The sequence below is a fragment of the Montipora capricornis genome, chromosome 3, assembly GCF_036669925.1.
Source record: "Montipora capricornis isolate CH-2021 chromosome 3, ASM3666992v2, whole genome shotgun sequence".
Lineage (NCBI taxonomy): Eukaryota > Metazoa > Cnidaria > Anthozoa > Scleractinia > Acroporidae > Montipora > Montipora capricornis.
In genome coordinates this window covers 62,885,363-62,908,766 of record NC_090885.1, presented here as the reverse complement: position 1 = coordinate 62,908,766, position 23,404 = coordinate 62,885,363, and the positions used below count along the sequence as shown (strand labels likewise).

Genomic DNA, 23,404 nt, shown 5'->3' with positions numbered 1-23,404 from the left:
TAATTAGGCCTAAACAAAAATTTAACTTTTTTGAATGTTGGCTTCCAAAATCTTGAATTCAGGATTTTGGAAACTTAACTCTAACTCTACGCCATAACTCTATGAAAATAACTCTAAGAATAGCTGTCCCCGTCAACCTCTACATGAACTTAACCAGCTCTATGGCTAAAAACTTTCTCGTCAATTTAATTTGAAAAGCACGCTATTAAGTTCCAAATTTTTATAGGACATGATGGTCGCGAAGGTTAACCCTGGACATCGCTAATAACCACTAGACTATCGAAGCAAACCGATGAGCAAGGGGGAGTTTTCATAATATTTAAATAGATATCCATCACCAAAATTGAAAGCTAACCAGTCTAAAATGGGTGTTACACTTAAATACTTGTAGATCAGCGCTATTCGGAATGGGTGCTTTGAATTAAGCATTGTTGATCCGCGCTATACGAAATACTTGAATACGGTGCATAGGAATATGGCGTTGGTCACCTTCTAATCAACGTGCATCGTGAAATTGTCACGAGATGTCCAATGCCCTTCTCGTCTATCTGAAGGAGAGAAGAGCTCTAGGGAACCCTGTAACGAAGTTTCTTTTCATTGGACTTAACAAGTAGAGGGTAATGTGAAGTGCTAGTTAGATCACTCCTGCTCTACCGACTGAGCTACAAGGTCAGACGGGAGCAGGTCGTGGGAATTTATGATGTCAATGTCACGGCAATGAATATATACAAGAGCAAGGAAGGGTTACGTGTTTTTGCAAACGTTGGCCGTGTAGCACCCGAGGGTCGCGGGTTCAATTCCCACCCTGGTCAGAGTTTTTTCTCTGTCTTTGTGTGGGCCCATTTCCATTAGTAGGGCTAACGCTCACATGGTTTATGTATGTAGATAAAACTAGAACTACACATTACCCTCTACTTTTTAAGTTTGTTGAAATATAAGTGCTACACGGCCAACGTTTGCAAAAATACGTAATCCTTCCTTGTCTTCTCATCGGTTTTCGTGAAGAACAATGAAAAGCGTCTCTGATTGGTGCATTCATTTTAGCAAGAGGGGTGAGCAGGCGCCGTAAGGTTCAATAGACAATTTTTTGCCTGTAAGAACCCTACGGCGCATGTTCTACTGAGCAAAGTTTCCAAGAGAGTCGGGTCATACACGGACATAAGACCTGATCTGTTGACGAGAATGAACTAATGACAGCGCGCACCACTGACGTAACGGTCAAACTAATTTAAGACAGCGCGGTTTAATTAACTCAACCAGCAATCACAGTAAACAATACACATTTGCACTTACCGGTAATCAATTTTACTCTACTAATTCTTTTCATTGCATTCTTTCTCTTTTAACGGTTCAATTTGATTGGTTTAATAAAAAATTTCTGTGTGAATAAATCATTCGTTTCCAACATGACGTTCTTAACGTAATACCTCTGGTTTGTGTGCTACGCTATGGATAAGTAAGTTATGGTCATATAATTTCTTCCCTATTTACCTAAAGCCAATTTATTGAGTCCAAAGAGGGAACCTCGACTCTCACTAACTAATTACCTCAAAACAGAGGGAAAAGTGTTTGAAATGAAATTGGTCTTGAAATAAAAAACTTTTTTGTATTTTCTTTTTCAGATTTCACGGACGCTGCCATTTTGACGTGTTAAGGATGGAGTGCAGGGATAGCGCAGTGGTGAGAGCACTCGCCTCCCACCAATGTGGTTCGGGTTCGATTCCAGACTCGCCTTCATATGTGGTTGGGTTTGTTGGTTCTCTACTATACACCGAGAGGTTTTTCTCTGGGTACTCCGGTTTCCCCTCTCCTCAAAAACCAACATTTGACTTGATTTGCGTTAATTGTTAATTTCAGTTGACAGTATCCGGTGTCTCCAATTAGTGTTCCAGCGCTAGAACGACTAGACATTTAAATAAAATTCCTTTCTCGTGAAATTGATACAAACGTTTCCTTTAAAATAAAAATGTCAGTAAATTTGATTGTAAGCATCATCTCCTATATGGTTTTCCTAAAGTTATCTTGTTGGGGTGGAGGATCACTTTTATCTTTCGTCTGTGGCCCGCACTTCACGTATACATTTCGGCAAAAAATCAACTATACCCACGCAAAAAAAAAAAAACGATGACTTTCAAAGCAAATTTTCTAGAAAATATATTATCATTTCCTGACATGGAAAAGTAGAAGGGATATTAGCTCATGAAAGAGACAGAAGGACTTCTTTTCACGCCTTAGCATGTCTGCCTACTATTTCATTAGTTGTCAAGATGAGAACGTATGGTTTCATGGGAGGGAAGTACCTGACTGCAACTCCTCCAACATAAGGAAGCTTAAGCTCGCCATGTTTTTAAGACGCCAATGGCAACCGAAGGAGAACATTTCGCATGCCGTGACAGAAGTGTCTCTAAGATTTTTAAACTTATGATCTATAATAATGAAGAAAAGATACGACGCAATATCAATGTGGTTCTGTGAAGTCAAGTGATACGGAAAAAACACCTCACTTCCGGTTGCCGTCCGCGTCTCAAAAACGGCGCGTACTTGAGCTCCTTGCAGCATTTATAAGTGTTTAGCCTTCTGGAGAACTAGAACAGCTATAGGGAATATCAGGCAACCTTTGCTGCGTTTCCGCACTCAGAATTCTCATGGCTGCTTTCCGCTGCTCCATCTCCAACCGTTTATAAGGTGTCTTGAATGTGGAAATAAAAAGAATTGCCAAGGCAACAGCTCCTGCTGACATGAAATACATGGCCCTTTGAAGATCTGGGACTTTGCCATCGGCGGACGTTTGGTGACACTTGGACTTCTTAAATACTCTTCGAACTTCCAATACTTGGCAAATTAAAATGATAACAATTCCAGTGGCTTGTCTGCAGGAAGAAGGTATTATTGAATTATTTAGACCGCAACATGAATGACAGTCAACAGCTTTTGATACAAACAAAAACCAATACTCTCAACATTCAGATTAAGCTTCCTGTTCCGCAAAAAAACCTGAGAAGAAATTTCAACATTTGTTCCAAATGATCCAAATGCGTCTGCATGCCAACAAAAGCGTGCGACATATATGACCACCGGCATTTTCAGTCCATTAAGCATTCTCTGCCTGATTTTCACTCGTCAGCACACTCTTAAGGTTTCACACAACACCACAGAGGATACTGCTTCCCACGAATGGACTCAAATTCCAACAAGATCTTTCATTGCAGGGTTTAAACCACTTACAGTGAATGGATGAAGCTACAACAGACATTTGAATAAGAACAATTAATTGCTTTAAATAAACCACAGCATACCCCGCCATCCACTGCAGCCCTGCACTTGTTGCCTCGGCAACAGGATAGGTACACTCTACACCAACCTCCAGACACACGGGCATGAGAGCAAATGCAAAAAAGCCAAATAAACCACAACTAAAAATGACAAGAATATGCTGACCAGAGAAGTGAGTTACCTGCAAGAAAGATTCAAACCAGAAGTATTTAGTATCGCAGAGACTTCTCATTAGATTCTTGGTTTCAAGCTGCAGGTCCGTCTTAACAGCCTGTTACTTACTAAATATAAACTAGCAGTAATCGTAGATTATATTACGTCGCCTTGGGCCCCACGCATCTGTATCGGTTTCCATAAAGCATCTTTTAATCGTTTTACTCTTAGACTGAGTTATGGGGAGTTGATTTCTCACTCTATTAAAATTACTTGTGGACGAAATCCTGAGGTGTTTTCATTTGAAATAAAACTTCTGATTCTTTCTCCATCCGTTTGCAATCATCTTTTCAAATTCAAAGAAATCGACCGATCGGGGAATATTTTAAAATTCTTTTTAACGAAGTGACGAAAGGTCAACTGATTACGGACAAGTTTGGGCATTGACTTACGCGACATATTCTTTTAACAAAATTCCTCCGAATTGCAAAGTACCCTTTCAGAAAACACGAATGTCATTCTAAAAGCTTATTCTACGCAAAAAGAAGGTTCTGGAGGTAATTTTGAGAGTGGAAAACACGTTTCCGACAGAAGGTTATTCAAGCCACATGAAATTCTAACATGATAACACAACAACTGAGACGCTAACCTTTATTTGACAAGAATACCCTTCACAATTGGCAGATGTTTTTTCTTAGCTCAATTAAAGAGGCTTTTTATGTAACGTTTTCCGCGATTTCGAGTTCAAGTTCCCTGTTTTTCCAACTCCTGCGTGGACGCCATTTCGGTTTCGCTCGAAGGCGACCTTTGGCAATCAGGGAATGTCATTTCAACCGATTCCGATAAAAACTGGTCAGTGATTGGCTAATTGCCATATCTCGTTACTGACCAAGTTTCGTGTCGATCGGAAGTGCCTCCGCGTTTTTGCGAATTTTTCTGAATGATGGATGTCACGTTTCAAAATGGTGCAAAACAAATGCTCAGCATGATGGATGCTATTGTGACGTTTCAGGATGGCGCAGATTTGGAACCAACGGCAACCTTTTTTCTCGAAACATGCACGAACACACAGAAAACCCAACCACTCAATTTGGAAGCGTCTCCTTCGTCGACGCAATTGGCCGTTCCGAAATTCAACAGGGAACTGGGGCGAGTTTCAAATTTTAACTAATCGATGAACTGACACCACCACTTGAAAGATCATGTTAAGATTGGTCATTTTACCAAGTATGATGCTTTATGGGTGAACGGACACCAAGTTATGAACCTTGAAATACGGTTCAAAATCCATACAAACGTCCCTAATTTTGACAAAGCGTCCCCCAAAACCATATAAACTCTAATTTTTTTTATCAGTTTAGTGACAACTGTAAAATCCCGTCATGTACCCACAATTTTTAAGAAGCTGCGATCAAAATCGCTATGTTTGCCCATTTTAAAAAGTATCACGGAAATAAAAAAAATTTAAGAGTTTATATGGTTTTGGGGGACGCTGTATCAAAATTAGAGACGCCTGTATGGATTTTGAACCATGTTTCAAGGTCCATAACTTGGTCCTTGTTCACCCTAAAAGCACCATACTTGGCCAAATGACCAATCTCAACATGATCTTTCATGTGGTAGTGTCAGTTTATCGATTAGTTAAAATTTTGAAACTCACCCCAGTTTCCTGCTGAATTTCGGAACGGCCAATAATATTAACATATAGTAAATTTTCAGCTCCGACTATTGCATTTCTTGTTTTTTTATTGGCTAAAAAACTCCGACTAAGAGCCAATAGTCGAAGTGTTACGTCATATGGAAAATAGTACGCCAAGATGCTCTTTCCGGACGCTTTGTAAATTGTGGAAATAAAAATCGGCGGCAAAACCCGGTTTGAGAATTTACTAAAACAATTATTCCATTCGCCCTTGTTGGATATGAAGTGATTATAACCAACTCGCGATACGCGCTCTTTGGTTATTTTTATCACTTCATATCCAACACGGACTCATGGAATAATTGTTATATAGCAAGTAACAGGATATTACTGACATTAATTATAAATTTTGTTAATTAGTACATTTGGTTTGTATGCAAGCTATAGTTATTAGAGTAACTTTAAAAGGCTCTCTTTTATCGCTTTATGTTAAAACATATTATTTAATTAACGCACTAGTAAACTAAAACACTACTTTGCTAATATTTAGGAATCCAGATGTCAGCCGCATCTCTTGACAGAGCTCTACTGCATCAGCTGCTGCATTCCGGATAAACATCCATTGAGTCAACTGTTAATAGGTACTGACTTATTTTTACAAAATAATTTCTGAATACTGTATAAATGGTCAGCAGGAAATCGTATAAATCAAATTCCTGAGTTAACTAACGTTCCACATGGTTATCATCAGGGCGACAGAATTGTTCATAACAAAGCTACACTCAACCACCTTCAGTTTGGTATTCACTGTTTACTACCCTATTACCCTACTAAATGTTCTTATCCATCAACAGGAAACTGCCAGTGAGTACTTGAAAGGGTAAGGAATTCGATCAGTAGGGTGGATTGACCTCTGGAAACAAATAAATTATTGTACTGTGATACTTCTTTATTCAGGAAAACATAAGAGAAAACTCACAATAGTAAGAAAGCAGCATGATATTGTAGCCAATCCATATGATACTTTTGCAGTATCTTCAAATTTCTTGGTCTTGTCAATGTATAAGCCTGACAAAGCCCCTCCAACAAGACCAGCTCCTATCAAGACTGCACCTGCTGTGCCAGCCAGTTTCCTAACAAAATTAGTGATTTATGTTTAAGTGAGGAACAAAGTAAGGTTCAGTCAGTATCAGAAAGCTAAGCATGCTCCCCACCCGAAAGAATGCAAATTCAGACGTTTGTTATGGATGAAGGTCTTTGGCCCCAACATAATAATAATAACGAATAATAATCCTAATCAACAAATATAAGATCAATAACATGTTTTAAATCTTGACCACAAACGAAGGTATATCGAGAACTCAACGATGCACCAAACAACATAGCGGTGGGCCCGGACGCAGAAGAAAGTAACCGGTTTTGGAGTGGTATTTGGAGTTGGTTGAGAATGACAACAATGTTGGATGAAAGATTGGATTTTTGTTTTTTTTTGAATGATTTAACAGATAGCAGGACGGAACAGAAAGGAGTTGTTACAACCAGTAGAAGGTGTTTTAACGCAGAAGTATAAAAGTTCGCGAACGGAAAGCGCCTGTGAAGGATTTTGTTCAGCAGATTTCTGGCTTAAACGTTTGACAAATCTACACAAGAGAATGGCCGAGGCAGCTGAATAAGCTGTTGGAAAGGGAGGCGGAAGTTCCAGAGTGGATGACATACGGACGAACTCTCTTCTGCCAAATAGATCCGGCAAACGGCCATGCCCGTGGATAACTATCGCCCACTAACATGGGTTCCGTTTAATGTGGAAGTTGTATTACAGGAATATTTACCTGAAAGAATGTACGGTTTACCTTGAGAGAGAAGGGCTGCTTACCAGATGAAGTGACGTGAAGTGAAGTGAAGCCTATTAGTCTCTCCCATCTGGGCTTTTCAGGACTACATTTTTACAACGCTTTTATGGGGAACTTTCGCCAGACTGCCTTAATACGCAGATTTACAATTTATTTTAGGAAGTGAAAGATGCCCCCGTCCAGATAATTTGCAGAAAGACTGGAGACGGAGCCGTCGGGGAACTACGGCTCTGCTTCTGATAGGTAAAACGGCCTGGAGATAGTGCAACAGGAAGACCTACTACTCTAGCCATGGCTTGGGTTGAATTATAGAAAAGCCTATGACTTTGTCTCCCAAAGTGGGATCAAGGAGTGTCTTAAAACTGGTTTGGAGTTGCTGAGAATGACAGAAATTGTCTTAAATGGAAAACTGGAAGCTTGCTTTTCTCATCAAACGAAGAGGACTTGAGCAGATGTGCCTAGTAAATGGGGATGCTTTACAGGCGATAGTTTTCCTCCACTAGTTTTCGTCTTGTTGATGACACAACTGTCTTTAGTACTAATAAAGAGACAAAGCCTTTTATCAATGGGGTACCAGGCAGTTCCAGTTTGAGGCCGCTCGTTATTCATGGATGATCTGAAGCTGTTTTGCTAAGAATAAAAGACATTTCGATTCACTCGTCAAGACTGTACACCTATTCAGTCACTGACATAGGGATGGAATTTGAACTGAAGACATGTGGGGAATCCTTGTTCCTGAAAAGAGGAAAGGCAGTAAGGTTTGAAGGCATTAAAATGCATGACCGGGAAGTATTGAATGAGGTAGAAAGAGATGGCTATACATATCTCGGTGTGGTTGATTTTAATAGAAAACATCAGGAGGATGAATTCACAAATGAAAGAGAAACTCACCAGTTTGAATATGAGAAAAGACTTCTCAAATATCAGGTTAAATGTTTGAAACAAGACAACTGCAATAAACACCCGGAGTTTTGGTGGCAATCTTGCGTTATGGAGCAGGTTATAATAGAGTGGCGTAAACCTGAACTGAAGGCCCTAGACCGGAAAACTAGGAAAGAATTTGTCAAACTTTAGTCTTTTTTTCACTTGACAATGCCATGGAGTCATCACAAAGATATGTGTCAAACTCTTTTCGCTTGTTTTTTATCATTAATACTAATACGAATAATAATAATAATAATAAATAATAATAAAATGATAATAAATAAAGCGGTTATGCATATTTGGTAACAACATTACAGATCATTACAGCATTGCTGATCGGGTCGTCTCTAAAAATTAAGAACTATGAAATAAAACCTTGAGTTAGCAAACGATCAAAATTATTGATATTGGTCCATTATTGATCGTTCAAAAATATTTCCAAAGAAAACAATTCCCCTCATTTGGTTTGTGAAGTCGGTTGGGGACACTGTAAACTGAAATTAACAATTAACACAAATCGAAGTCAAATGTTGGTTTTTTTGATGAAAAGGGAAACCGCAGTACCCAACAAACATTATACCTTTAGCAACATTATACACTTAGCAAAATCTCCACAACCACCCTTGGACAGTACAGTGCTGATTTGACGACCTTAGAGTGGGGACCCATGGAAAATTAAGGTGCCACGCTTACATCATTATAGCCCTCGACAGATGATTTTTGCTCCATAAGCGTTGTCAGGCAAGTAAAAAGACCAATTCCCCTTCCAAATGCAACCACCAGCACCAAGTATGCCTTGTTCTTTATGACCTACAACAGATGTGACACAAACGACATGTTTTTTCTTTTGCCAAACATGAAGAATTCTTCTGAGATCACACAGTCAAATGACAAATTACCCAGCTGACAATCAACAGCCAACGTCAGTGGCTTCATAGCTCAGATTGGTTTAATAATTTGTCGCACTGGTCTCGCGAGGTCATTGGTTCCAACCCTGTTTGAAGTCCTGAATTTTGGGCCAGGCTTCTTTACGCCTGCAAAAATTGCGCTCATAATCTGCGAGGATCATAGCTTCACTTGATTTCATATCCACAGTTCAATATATTATATCCATTTCATATATTATTTCATTCGTTAAATCAACAGACTGTTTTGCCAACAATTCACATTGGAACCTGAATGTAACTAATATTAACCTTTCTGTAATGCATAGACAGTGTTTTGGACATTCTGTGTATTAACTGTATGAGAACTAAGCCTTGTGCCAATGCAAAGGACTGAACACAAGTTTAATTCCGAGTTAGGATTGTGCTGGGCTGAACGATGCAAGGATGGTGTGGAGGATTTTTTCAGAGATTTTTATCTTTCATGGCCATGTGAACAATATTGAGATTGTCAGCCGTTTGAAAGGAAGCCAAAATGTTGCCATTACATATTAGAGCACAAAGTTATTGAGCCTACTAACACCAAATACATGGATAAAAACGTGAAAAAAATTCTACAAAAAACCATGGCTTTGGCACTTGCATTCATTAAAGTGAGGTTCCACTGTACAAACAGTTTCACTGAAGTCGACAATAGCTTTAATAATTAGCAACAGAAAAAACAAAACAACAAAAAGAATTTCAGGATTTCAAATAATCCGCCATAATATTCAGCTAGTTTTGAATTGGGCAAGAATAAAGGAAACCTCAGCAACATTAACTGTGACTCTGTCTAGACCTGTATTTTTTAGTTAACTATTACCCTTCACAAACCATTATTTGGCTCTTAAGTGGTTTAGAATCTTGCTGTGGTCTTATCCATCACACACATTACCTTGCATAAATTAACAATTCACCAAAGTGGAGTTGAATAAAAAGCAACCAAAAAACTTCTGTGCTTTACTTTTGTAAAATGTGGGCTGAAATTTCAAATCTTGCGCACCAGCTACTCAAGAGGTGAATAGTACATTGCTAATCACCTCAGTCTGAATTAAGGGGTAGTTTAAAAGACACTGTGGTGCTGCGGCGGTGGGGAAGTAGTATACAAATTTGGTTTTATCAACGGAAATTCAAATTGACCACCGTACAGAGATTCTAAAAGCTAAAGCTAAATTATCAACTCCGTTGATAAAACCAAATTTCAGTCTGAGTTAGCCAATCAGCATGCACAGAGAGGACTATTTACTCGTGTGGCATATACTCATAGCAATTAATACTAAAACTTAATCATCCCTTCAAGTAGCACAGTGAGTGATGCGCGCAACAAGGTCAAAGTGAAAGCAAAATTTTAATTATATGACTGTACAAGACTCCTCTGGTCAGCTCCATGTCAGCTACAAATTGATGAAGAATGTTGTATGCAGGTTTTTGGAAAAGGATGGAAATTGGTTAAGCATAGAAAAACCCTCCAGGCAGGACTGTGATCCAGATCAAACTAGGAGGCTAAGTGCTTTCATTGCGGTGACCCTCTCCATTATGGTAGCTCAGAGGTGAATATCAGTTTGCCTGGCTAAGCACCCCCTGCCCCTGCCAGTGCTTCATTTCGGTGCCCTTGCTCCACCCTACTACTCACCTTTTTAAGACCCAAAAAGAAAGGCTCAGATTTGGCCTCTGCTGATGCTGTGGGAGGGGTAGGTGGAGTGCTACTACACACTCCAGTGTGGCCATGACAACACCAAGAAAAGCAGGAATGGAGAAGAATTCCAGCTGTAAAGGACAACAAAAACACTTAGCACCCATGGACAACCAATTAATGCAAACCATGTACAAATGATTATTAAAAACAAACCACATGGAGCAGTACTGGCTAAATAATATGATATTAAACTGTTTACAGCCTCTCCTTGAGTCTGCTGATGGGGTACACCTCTGTTGAAGTGTTGAAGTGGTGGAACAGCTTTTAGAGGCAGCTACATTACTTTTACTCTTAGACTACCAGTGAGTTTATATAGATGCTATTTTGTGTTGTTAATTCGTAATTGCCTTGCTGCATGTACGTTTATTAGCACTCATTAGTCCATATTTGTGCCAGCTGCAAATGCTAACAACTAAAATTCTTTGTGACAGTATCATTTGAAATGATAATACTGGTAATTCTACAGCTTCCCATCCAGGGAAATTTTGGAATTTTCACTGACAATTATTGGTGCCAGTATATTGGCAATCATAACTCCGACTGGATTGCCTAACAAAAGAAAGATTCAGTGTATTATGTATATTCATCTCTACAGACATCACAAGCCTAGGAAGGGGGGCATAGAGGTGAAACATGGAACATGGAAGTGCAACAATACAATGTATTTTGTGAAACAAAAGCATTTGCCATGTACAATGGAAATGGTCTCTTCCCCCAACCAAGTCATAATCCTGCATTTGGCAATTGTTTACCGGCAGTAGCAAACTTCGCTCGGAAATGTTCAAACATACATGGATTGTATAATATTCATTAATTACATTCTCAAACCTCGGAATAACGTCATTGTTTTCGTGCAGCAAGAGTCATGATTGGTTTAACGTCAATCGTATGGTTATCACTTGGTTATCAGCTCATAGTACCTTAGTTTTGACCTTAGACTGTAAATTGATTGCGTTAAGGCTTGTTAAACTAATTTTTTTTTTCGCCAATGGAGCGAAATTTCTCTTTGAATAAAGCCCAAAAACAGAAAAAAAACCTTTTTTGTGTAAAGTTTGGATCAATTCTGACGTTTAGAAGTATACTCTGCGAAAAAGTGTAAAAATGTTTTTTGTGATTATCCTACTTCTGTCGGACCACAAGGTAGTTAAACCACATCTCATCTTCATCACGTGTTCTCAATTTCGCTTGGAATTTCCTCGATTTTTTGTCACTCAGTAGTTCGTACTTCCAAATTTGTTGGAGCTTAAGGAATTTAATAAAACAATATTCCATTCGCGCTTGTTGGATATGCTACTGGTTATAGCCAACTCTCGCTACGCGCCTCCTTGGCTACAGTGTAATTTTACCATCTCATATCAAATGCGCGCTCAGGGCATTAATTGTTAATTAATCATCACGTTTGGCCCTACCAGTTTATTTTATCTCATGGACAAGCAAAACAAATCAGGATTATAATTAGATGAGGTAGGGTCTACATAAACGTGCATATTACACCTACACGGTAGTGAAAGTTGGAAGACGAAAAAAATCCGATAGAAAATCGCAGCACTTTCAGTTTTTAAGTGGACAAAAATCTGGTACCATAATAATTTAAAAGTATTTTACAGTCCTTTTTACATTTATCTTTAAAGCTGTTAAACGATATAAATAAGTAAATTTCAAAGTTCATAGAACATTGTGCCAACACAGGTAAAAGTATCATGAATCAGCAGTTTCATTTCACCAGTACTTTCAAGGGTTTCTTTTATACAAAGTTAAACCGTTGTTTTTGACGTTTGGTGTTGCTAGAAATGACTTTTTTGAGAATATATTTAAAACAGTAGTACAGAAGGTGTGCAATACTATGTATTTAATCTTGGTACTCCACAAATTTTTTTGTCCACTGTTACTCAAAACTTCTGGTGGATTCTGGCTTAAACTCGCTCAATGAAGCCATCATAGTGGCATGTTGCTTCTTCGTCTGCTCCAAACCACACGGCAGCAAGCGTTAGGTAGGAGCACCCAGTAGAAATGGCTGAGCTAGAGCGGCAAGGGTTTGGACCACTCATTACCACAAGAAACTTGGAGTCCTTTCGTGGATAAAGGTGATTCCACTCAGTATTCTTATGGCACCACCAATACCATTCAAACCAGGCACCTAACAAAATCTAAAAAGGACAAACACACATCATAGCACTCTATTCAGTATTCTCTGAGGGATACCATCCCATTAGGAAGGGGGGTAGACATTTTTTTTTTTTCAGTTTTGTCCTATTTTTAGATCAGGTTTTTAGTTTTGGTGCCCAAAAAAATTTCAGTTTTGCAGTTTTAGGTATCTGTTTGCAGTTTCTGTTTTTGCCATTAACAAGTACAGATTAAGCATGTTACATGTAAATTCTTGGTGTTTCTTTTTTGGCAAATAGACAAGACTGTGTCTAGTTGTTTTTCGGATTTGGTGACCAATGCAGTATCCAGTTTTTTCCGACTTGGTGTACAGTTTGGCGATTACGTGTGTCAGCCGATGTCACATTCAGACTACAACAATCCTCCCAAGTATAGTAAACACCCGCATATAAGAACACTTTTTTTCAGGTCTTATGGCTGATCGTGTTCTTATTTGAGGTGTGCTTAGTGAGAAAACAGCCTGAAAGTGTTTCTTACAAAAATGTTCTTTAAAATTGGTTTTAAAGAAATACTTCCAAATTATATATTACCAGAGGTTTAATTAACATACAATGCTGTTTCGTAATAGATTTTATAGTTCGTAAAGGTCCTGAACACCATAGTACTTTTGATTTAAGTTACTGTACTGTATTGTTTCCTTATCCTAATACCTTTTCCCTTTGTATTAAGAACAGTTTTTATTTACCAAAGCGGATTTGTTCTTATTTATATGGGTGCTTTTTTGGCCAAATTTCAGCCTGACGTTCTTAATCCAACTTGTTGCTTATATGGTGGGTGTTTACTGTATTATGAAGTGGTTTAGGTAAGGGCCCAAACAATTTTGTAGAAGACAAGCCTACCTAGGCAATGCAAAAAGAAATGTTTAAGCATCTTCAGTTGGGCCATTACAAAAGTTTATACGCGGACAACAAAATAAAACAGCTCAATAATTCTTATTTATTTTTGAAAAGGTCATGTTAAGCACTCAAATTAAGCCTAACGCAAAATTTTGCACATCAAGCATTGTTTTCCAGTTTCCTCTTGGGACCATCGCCTTACGTGAGTAACGAGACGGTTCTATTATAGAGGGGGTTGGCCAATCTGCAAACCCCTTTTTTGTTCTTTTCAGACCACAAACTGCTTTCTTCTTCTCCTTAAGACTGACACTGCCTTTATGGCCCAACAAACAATCTTTTAACAGTAACTTTCACAACATTGTTTCTTATCAGAAAGCCCATGACGAGATCTTAAGAACAAAAGAAAAAACTCTTTTCGTCCTTTCAAATAACCTGTGAGCAAAAAGTTTTGACTTCTAATGAGAAGTTCTCACCAACACAAAGAATGCACATTGTTTATAACGATGCACTTAAGCCGAAGTTTGGTAAAGCTTTAAGCCACATTTTTAATTTACTACTCCTCCTCGGAATCTCCACCTATAAACCTTTTTTTCAAAACCGCCACAAATACTCAAAAACTGAAAAACCCTTAATAATGAATTTATGATTTCAACGCAGCCGCTCGTAATGTCTTGACTGGAAATCACCACAAACATACAATTTGAAACCAATAGACCGACAGTCAAACATGGCTTAAACCACCAGATCACCCAAATTTTGTCCCTCCAAAATTTTGCATATTAATTAAGCCTTGTTTCTATTTTCTCTTGGGACCATTGTAAGTCCCAAAAGAAAATAAAAACAATTTGCCTAAACCCTTGCAAGGCTTGTGAAACTAGAAAAAGAGGAACACAAATTCTCCTTTTATCTATTTATTTTTTAAATCAATTTTTAATTATTATGTTAATCACTATCACTATCTTTTGGCAAAATTTGGGTGGCAGGGAAGGCAGAGCCTATGCCCCCTAGGGTAGCGGTGTCCCTAGGAGGACCCCCTAGAGTAGCGGTGTCTCTAGAGGCAACCCTACGTTAGAATGTAACATAGGGTGGACCAGAAGAGGGGTGCCCTTCTGGAAGGAGAATAGTCAGATGGTGAGTTGTACCATCCTTGGAGTAAGGCAATCCGGGACCTATTGCCAAGGAGGGTTATCCCACCTACGTGTGAGGGTAAAGTGGCAGCCCAGAGTGCACAAATTCCCTGCCCGCCAATAAGTAAAGTAAGAAATATTTAAAAGGACACACCTAGTGTTGAGTTTCTAAATTGAGCTAATTTTTTTTTTTTTAAAGTTTAATGGTGGTAACATGCGGAAGAATTATAAGGTGTACATAACGAAACCATGAAGGCCAAACATAACCAAACTAAAATACTATATAGATGGAAGAATAGTATATAAAAGGAATTTGCATGAACAAAAGCACAGCACAGACGCAATTTAAGGAGACAAAGCTTCCCAGTTTTGGGTGGGAGGGTGGGAAAAATGCGGATCTTATAGTAAGAGTGCAAAACTCAAGGTAACTTGCTTGAAGGGAAGCAAAGCTGGAAATGTGGCTGGAAACTAATGGTATGGGGTTTTACATAAGGTGAAACAGGTTTTGAGAAATTCGTGTGATGTTGTTGTGCAAATTACCTGGGAAGCTTTGTGGCAAACCGCTTTAACATTGTTAAAAGTGAAAAAGTACTTTGGAACCTAAACAATGAGCTTTTTGACTACTGGGGACAAGCCCTTGATTTTGCAAGGGGTGGAGGGAGAGTAGAGTTACATTGGGGACAAGTGAAGGGAAAAAAGTTAATAGTACTCCCTTAAGGGCTTCATTTAACCCCAGTTAAGAGCTTACAAAACATTAATAAAAAAACTTTAAGCCACTGACTTGACTGTAGGTCAGCTGCCTGGGGGTAGACCTGTTTGGGTAGGCAAATGCTTCGGGGACCCAAGCCCATACCTAATTTTGCTAGATGTCTTCCCCCCCACGATTGGAGGATTGGCCTTACAAATACACCGTGCCCAACCTATTACCAGGGAGGAGGCCAGGGAATAGGTGAATCAAGGAAACTGGCCCCAACCATAACTGATTGGACAAGGCCAACAACAGCAAAATGATAATAATATGATCTATTGGTTAAATTTGATGTTCTTGGTTAATACTTTACCCCTGTTCGTAAACCAAGAACATCGAGGGATCCACATAGTTCGGCAACACCAAACCAACAAATAGCAAAGTAGGTAAACAATGGAAAGCCAGTTTTTTGCATTCAGGGTCGTATTATCAATACTGGGCAGTATAGTCCGCAATAGGAGCAAAACGACAAGCCATACCACTGGAATGAAGGAATAACAGGGAATTGTTCTTGCAGTGCGTGCACAGTTGGGTGACTATAGCCAGGTTAGATAGAGTCTATCTATTTCCTCAAACCCCTTTAACGTTTAATTATAATGGTTCCATGAGCGGAATGATGTAGAAGCATAAAACATGGTTCAGGTGAACTAGGCACAGCGAGGGATGTAGGGATCCCACAATAAGGGATAACGATGATAGTGATAAATCTCTATCTCCCCAAAGTCGAAGAGAACAACGAAGCAGCAAAGGACACTGCCAGGACTAAAGCAGGACCTGAATGAACAATGAACCTTTTCGAACTGTATAGTTAATCAAGTTGTTTTTAACACTAAAAGACTGAGATAGAAATTATTGTAGTCATTGTTCATTGTGGGACCCTGCATCCCCTTGTTAAGGACTGGGATAGTTCACCTGAACCAGTTTTGTACTGTGCTTTTTCAAGAATGACTCTGGCAAACTAGTACCAGTCCTTAATTAACCATTTGATGCCTAAACCGGCCTAAACAGGCCAGAATAGTATTTTACTCTGTCCCTATTATGACAGACAATTTTACTCGTCAATGGAGAACCCCCAGAGTCAATGGGTTTTATCACTCACTGAAAAACCATGTGGATGTACCCATCTAAAACCCCTTTGACGCTAACCGGCCTGACTCACATTGTAGTATTTTTATTCTGTCTAACGCCAGACTATTTTACTTGTCCAATGGGGAACCCCTGGGAGTCAATGTGTTAACAAGTGGGATGTGAAAAATGAATAATTATAACAATAATTTGCCTACAACACATAGTATAAAAGTGCATGTATTTACCCACTGCCTCATGTTCTAAAAATGATTCATCAGTGCCTGTGTTTTTGGCCTCTGTGGTATCAGGGTGGGCTGCGGATAAACACCACGAAATATCCCCAATTTCATGCAGGTGAACGCAATTATGTACATGGAAAAAATCTCAGCCCCGGTTAGCCGAGATCTCAGCATCATAATGCGGGATCTCAGCTTGATTTTGTGGCGTTTTGTCAGACGTCGCCGGATCTCGGCTAACGAGCCAGCCCCACCTAACCGGGTCAGCCTGGCTCATGTAATCCGCCCCTAAGATGGGTCTACAAAGGGAAGGGGTTCTGAGCGGCCAGGGGTACAATACCCAGCGAAATTTACCCCAAGTAATCCCCCCCAGGGGTTTACAGTCCTTATCAGAGAAGATTTGAAAGTCTAACCATTTTCAGATGAAATTACAAAGTGGAACTAATTCTCCTCAGTTTTTTTGTAGACCCCTGAGTGTTGGTCTGACCGGAGTTGAAACTCACGACCCCCACGTAATAATGAAACACATAAAACAATAATGAACAACCAATTAATTAAACAAACCACACCGGTTGGTCGTGAGTTCCAACTCCTGCTGGACCCATGACCAACACTCGGGTCTGACTGAGGAGAAAGTGATGTCTTTGTAATTACATCTGCAAATGGTTAGACTTTCTAGTCTTCTCGGATAAGGGCGATAAGCCGGAGGTCCCGTCTCACAACCCTTCAATGTTCATAATCCTGTGGGATGTAAAAGAACGCGCACACTTGTCGCAAACAGTAGGGCATGTAGTTCCCGGTGTCGTGGTCTGTCTTCTGTGGTGTAATTAATCATGGTTGGGAGGGGAAAATGCTCGAGAGGCCGTTAAGTTAGAAAACTGTAACAGATTATTACGTCTCCCTCTTTAAATAAAGATAAGACAAAAACAAACAAACAACAAACAAGCAAGCAATAATCAAAACAAACAACAATGAAAACAAAAACAATGCTGTTGTTATTGTTTAAAGCACAAACTCACCATCGCATTGGAGACATTTAGCACAAACAGGACGAAAAGAACATACCACCTCCTTCCGTATAATCTGTATCTGTCAGTAAACCTGGAATTGTTAGAAAGACCAACAAGAATAGCTTCTTCCTGTGACAGAGTTCTTGAGTATATCCCTGCCGTTGCGTGTCCCTGGATTTAGAAGGGGCGGAAGTTTCGCTTTTGATTTTGTGGGAGGATTCCATAGTTGTCTGATCTTAAGAAATCTTGCGTGTACGTAGCCGTTGGGGCTCACCCAACGACTAATACTTGACGAACACGATATGGATGCATGACTATTACTGCAATGAATGCAATGTGACTCTCACTTTCTTCTCTCTTCTCAAAGTGGATTAAGTACCAGTCATCCCCAGTGCTCTCATGTTCCATCTCATCATTCAAAATGGCGGCTGCAACTTTCACTCGAGGAAGGAAATATTCAAAGTCGACATTGGGGAGAAATTAAACAACCCTTGCCCAAAACGACCTCGCTGCACGTTGAGATAACAGAGCCTAAGGCAGCGGAATATGAAGTTCCAAGGCTGCATCAGCCTTCCTCAGAACATTTTCCACCCAAAGACGAGTAAGCGAAGTCCTAAATTTCTTTATTTACTTCCGTCTCGCAAAATTAATAACAACAATTTTACAAAAATCTATTTCAAATGCATGTTATGAGTAATGGCGAGGGAAACCTGAAAGAAAGCACCGGGACTATAGCGATGTTTCTCGTTTTTTAATATGCCAACCAAAACCTAATTGGCTGTTGAAACAATGACCTTCTTTTGTTCCGTGGTTGGCAAATTTGAATATCAAAAGAAGTGTGAAGTCAATGCTTGTAAACAAAAAATATCGCTATGTAGCGATACTCACCGTTATGTCACCTTAATTGTCATTAATGTGCAAACCAGAGATCTGTTGGCTTCCGAAACAAAGGATTCTTTTGTTCGGTGGTTGGCAAAATAATTTTTTTAAATAACAAAAAAATTGTTTAAAAACAGTGAATTCTCCTTATAATAACCTCTAGATCTTACTAACTGAGTGTGAGGGCCGCGTACTGAAGCATATTGGCCTGAGGTTGTGGCACTGTACCGCTCGGTCCGTACAAAAATGACCAAGGGCCAATATTCCCCAGTCCAATCCAGAGTAAGTGAGGTTAGTAAGTTGTTTATTATATGACATCTCATTTTTTTGAGCGATCAGACATGTTTGTAATCTTCATCTTCCATGTACTTTTGTGATGAAAAAAATTAAATTCCACTATTTTAATAAAACCTTTTGTGTTTTGCTCAACTTGGATTTCACTGGAGAAAGAAAAATAAAGAAAAGGACCATTTCCCGTGGTAACGGGCCCACACTGTAAAATCCCGACCGAAAACTAGCCAGTCAGAGTGCTTTATTTAGCCTGAGAATTGCTTGTTATATGATAATCAGGTTTCCTCAGGAGCCCTAAAATAAATTTACCAAACACAACAGTAAAAGTACGCATTGAGAAACATAAGTAGCAGTTAAAACAAATTAATTATTATATACTAAAGAGATCTTCTTCGAGCTTTTATTTGAAGACCTGATGGAGCAAGAGCTGGTATTAATTTCAGGATTAATCATGAATTTATGGAACTTTTAAAGCCATTCTCTTTTCTCAGATCCTATCGTTTCCCTTAGCTGGCGAGGCCTTTGATAAAGAAAAATGAAGAGACATAGGAAATTCAAATTTTTGCTTTGGTTAGCTTGCAAACAGTAAAATCTTGAACCGGCAATAAAAATGGCCAATGGGGCGTGAAACCATTCGGTAAAATGGTTTAAAACTACAATATTACTTATTGCTCCTTGCTGTTCAACATTAATTGAAGGGGGACACTCTCTAAGTTGAGGCCACTGAAAGTTTCACGCAGAGATTCTTCAAATGTAGTGCTTCTGAGTGCGGCCATGTTTGGTACTATGGATGACTCAAATATGAAGTCTGGAAGTCTTAGAATCTGGGACTGCAAAATCCAAATGGCTCCAGAGCCCTTCTTTTGTCGTGTGAAGGCCCAGCCTGCTAAGAGAAAATGATAGGATCTTGAGACAAAGATTATCGATTGCAAATGGGGCAACTCTCTGATTGACCGACACTATCTTCTGAATTCATTTCAATGATTGATAGCCAGGTACATTGTACTACAATAACTTTTAAATTAGTAATCTTTCTGTCATCTTTAGACTTCCTGCAAAATTCATGGATTCTGTTAAGCCTCCACATGACAGACACTCTCAAAACTTAACACTACACTGTATTGAGCTTCAACATCACAAACGACGCATGAGGCTGATGTTAATGGCAGCGCAGCATCAATATGGAGAAGCAGGGGCAAGTACAGTATAAATTATTATTATAGAAATAGGTGGTACTGTTCTCAGTCTGAAGTTGTTTTAATGGACTTAAATCGGTTGTTCTAAAACTTCTGATGGTTTTGAAATAAAGGTTCTAGCTATTGACTATCGAGGGTTGTCCAATACACACACAAACTGAGTCAGTTCAACTAATAATCAGTAATAGTATTTAAAAAAAAAGACGTCCTGATAAGTGGAAGTCAGGTCATAGTTCCTAGTCTGTATTTTAGTCAAATGCCTTAATTAAGGATGAATCATACAACTGTCATCATGTACCGGTACATGTATTTTAGCACTACTTGTGATCAGAAGGCTTGCACATGTCTCACCATTCAAGTTTTCATTTTTACAGCTGGTAAGAAGGATCATCAACAGCAAGATATGAAAAAAAAAAAAAGATACGACCTGACTCAGCTTGTTCATAATTATTGAACATGTGTATCATAAGAAACAGTTACACAAACTTATATTTTATTAGAAATCTCAACATCCTAGGAGGTGCATCGTAAGCTTCAATTCTGCAGTAATTACATTGGAACAGTCCCGTATACAATTATTCTGTTTCATGACCATCTCACACCTTAATTTAACCCTTCTCCTTCCACCTTGAATCAGTGTTGGCCCGAATTACTAGGCTGATAACACTCAACAACTTGAGCATTTGGAGGATAAATAGCCCATTTTATCATGCAACCTAGTTAATGCTTTAGATGATTGCACAAGAATTGCTTGCATGTATGGGATTCTGGGTTGCCATGAAAGGTGGGCTCTTTGCACTTCTTCCTTTAGAAAGAGCAATGCATTGATTTAGGAAGGGGAAGAGGATGTTGCTGGGCGTCTTTTGAGGTTATCAAAATGACGAAACATCATTGGAGTCTCAACTCTTTGTCCAGGACTGCTGATATCTTCTTTCACATTCCCTGAGACAGTCAGGTCAGACCATTAAAAAATAGTAATTACATACTTGTAGGAAATTTGGATTAAAATCTGCCATTCACAATAAGCAAAGTATTGCAACACTATTTCAATCTGTCTGCTAAGATTTAAAGCTGTAACCACTGACTTGTTAACCCTTTGATGCCTGAACCGGCCAAAACTAGCCAGACTTAGTATTTTACTCTGTCTAACGCAAGACGATTTTACTCATCAATGGGGAACCCCCAGGAGTCAATGGGTTAATTAAAGGCATCTGAAATGTTGTGGGTTGAACCAGCATTCTGGGTCTTTAACCCATTGACTCCTGGCAGCGAGACTCAACTGATTTTACTCAAATGGGGGTGGCCTGGGATGCCTGAGGAGTGAATGTGTCACGTAACTGACGGGAGCCAAGTGCTGCCTTTTTTGTCACATCTGTAGATCCCTAGGTTTCATGGTAAAAGGGTTAATGAACCATTTCACTGTTGGCAAAGAGTAGGGTGTGTAGTCCTGACCAGTGTCATGTTGTGGCCTAAGGTGGGTAAAAGGTGCCCATTGCAAGCAACAAAAATGCTTACGTCCTGAAGGCAGAGTTATTCAAATCATAGTTTGCCTTTGCCTAATGTTAAACACCTATATTGTAGGTGTAAATTAAGGTTCTACTTTTCCAGAGTCCTTTAGATCTTGAATGATGCATTAGCAGAGGTTTCATTCAAAATCTTGCTTTCTTTTCATGTACACACAACTTTTAGAAATCAGAGAGCATCGAAGCAACTTCCCTTCCTGCTCATCCACCAAGATCTAAGAGATTTTGTTCCAGTAAAGGAATTGTAACACCTCCTACCCAGTCCACCATTCTCTCGAGAGCCCAGGAAACTGCCAGCACTCCTGAACCAAGTTCCACTTTAACATGTGCAGAATTGGACAGTGTCTCCAACAGACATTTATTGATGCGATCTGTTGCTACCTTGTGTGCATTGGCTGGATTTGATAGTGAGTTCTGCAAATAATTATTGTTTTCCTAAAGAGAATAATAACTATTTGTCATTTAATGACAGGTTTTACTAGCTCAATAATAGGAGGTTTTTTTCTCAGTGACAGGTTGTATTAGCTTAAATTTTGTTGTGAATTACTTAAACTGTGCAATGTACATGTAAGTTTTTGTTAGTATGAGTCTTTTTTTTTGCAGTGGCCAGTGAAGCTGCCTTGGAGATCCTCACAGATATCCTGGATGACTTTGTCACTAAGTTTTGTCGTCTTTTACGAATGGGTGTCGATAATCAAGCACTGAATGGAAGAACTGGTTTTCCAGTGAGTCTATTGCATTTTACTCTGACTTGAAGCAGTAGAAAGCAAAAACAACTGTATCTTTTTTAAGGGATTTAAGTTTTTTGTTTTTTCTCCATTTACCCTTAGTCTGCATTGATTAGATTGATTTCAAGTTGTTTTGTTATTTTTGTTGCTGGAAAGTAGAGTAAAAACTGATAATATCCAGTCTCATCCTAGAGAAAGAGTTCCGTCCCATCTCACCCTAGAGAAAATTGTAAACCACCATGAGACTTTGTGACACATGCAGTATGTAAATCCTAAACCATAATGAGCATTTACGGTATTACAAAAATTAACAGTGAGAATTAGAGCAGTTTTCAATTGAGTGTCAAAAGTAATTAGTGAATTGCTTTGGTTTATGATTACTTCACTCACTGATTGGTTCAAAGTTCTCGCGCCACTCTTTCAACCAATCAGAAGTGAAACCAAAACCAATCGTGGCTCACGCGTGCACATTTTCCCGCGCTTTGTGTCGGCTACGTGAGTTTTGATTGGTTTACTGGATTTTCTCTATCCTTTTTGATTGGCCAGAGTAATTACAGAGTAATGCCAAGTAATTAGATGCATGCAGATTTCAGTCAGTGTCATGAAGTGTTCCCTCGCTCTTCTCTCCAACTTCAACAGCGCTCTTGTCTTGGAATACATGCAATAAACTTCAGGTGATGGGTAAAAGGGTTTGTGTTATCGCTGCAGTACCTAAATATTGCAATGTTTTTCAATACTCAGCCTCTTAAACATAACCGTCATCGAATGCTGAATGTCTTGAATTGAGAAAACTCCAGATGTTCACTGATTGTTTTCATCATCTTACCTTCCCTCATTCTTGTACATGTAGGATGCAATGGAGTATGCTCTTCACGAGATAGGACTCGGTGGATGTGCAGGGATTCATAAGTACTGGGTACAGGGTATTCAAGACTATGCTCTTAGGCTTGATCAAGAAGATTTGGAAATGATACACGAGTACAAGTCATTCTTTGTGAGTTTATCTGAGTTTCTTGACCGTACTATGTAGTGAAGTAATGGTATTTGTCATTCCTCAGAAGGTTGCAGTAAAAGGACAGATGTACCTTTGGTAAACAATTCATTTTATTGTCAGTAAAACATACATGTAATAATCTAAACG

General features: G+C 39.1%; 1 protein-coding gene and 1 pseudogene across 1 annotated transcript in view; one reads left to right on the top strand and one right to left on the bottom strand.

The window, feature by feature from the left end:
- Positions 1 to 1,227: 1,227 nt before the first annotated feature.
- LOC138040698 (solute carrier family 49 member A3-like) lies at positions 1,228 to 17,958 on the bottom strand (annotated as a pseudogene).
- Positions 17,959 to 17,975: 17 nt separating this feature from the next.
- Positions 17,976 to 23,404, top strand: part of LOC138040697 (STAGA complex 65 subunit gamma-like) — an 11,342-nt gene continuing 5,913 nt past the window's right edge. The window contains exons 1-5 of the mRNA XM_068886378.1: positions 17,976 to 18,247; positions 19,864 to 20,011; positions 21,702 to 21,942; positions 22,139 to 22,260; positions 23,114 to 23,257. Coding sequence (XP_068742479.1) covers positions 17,976 to 18,247; positions 19,864 to 20,011; positions 21,702 to 21,942; positions 22,139 to 22,260; positions 23,114 to 23,257 — 927 coding nt within the window. The remainder of the gene's footprint in view (positions 18,248 to 19,863; positions 20,012 to 21,701; positions 21,943 to 22,138; positions 22,261 to 23,113; positions 23,258 to 23,404) is intronic.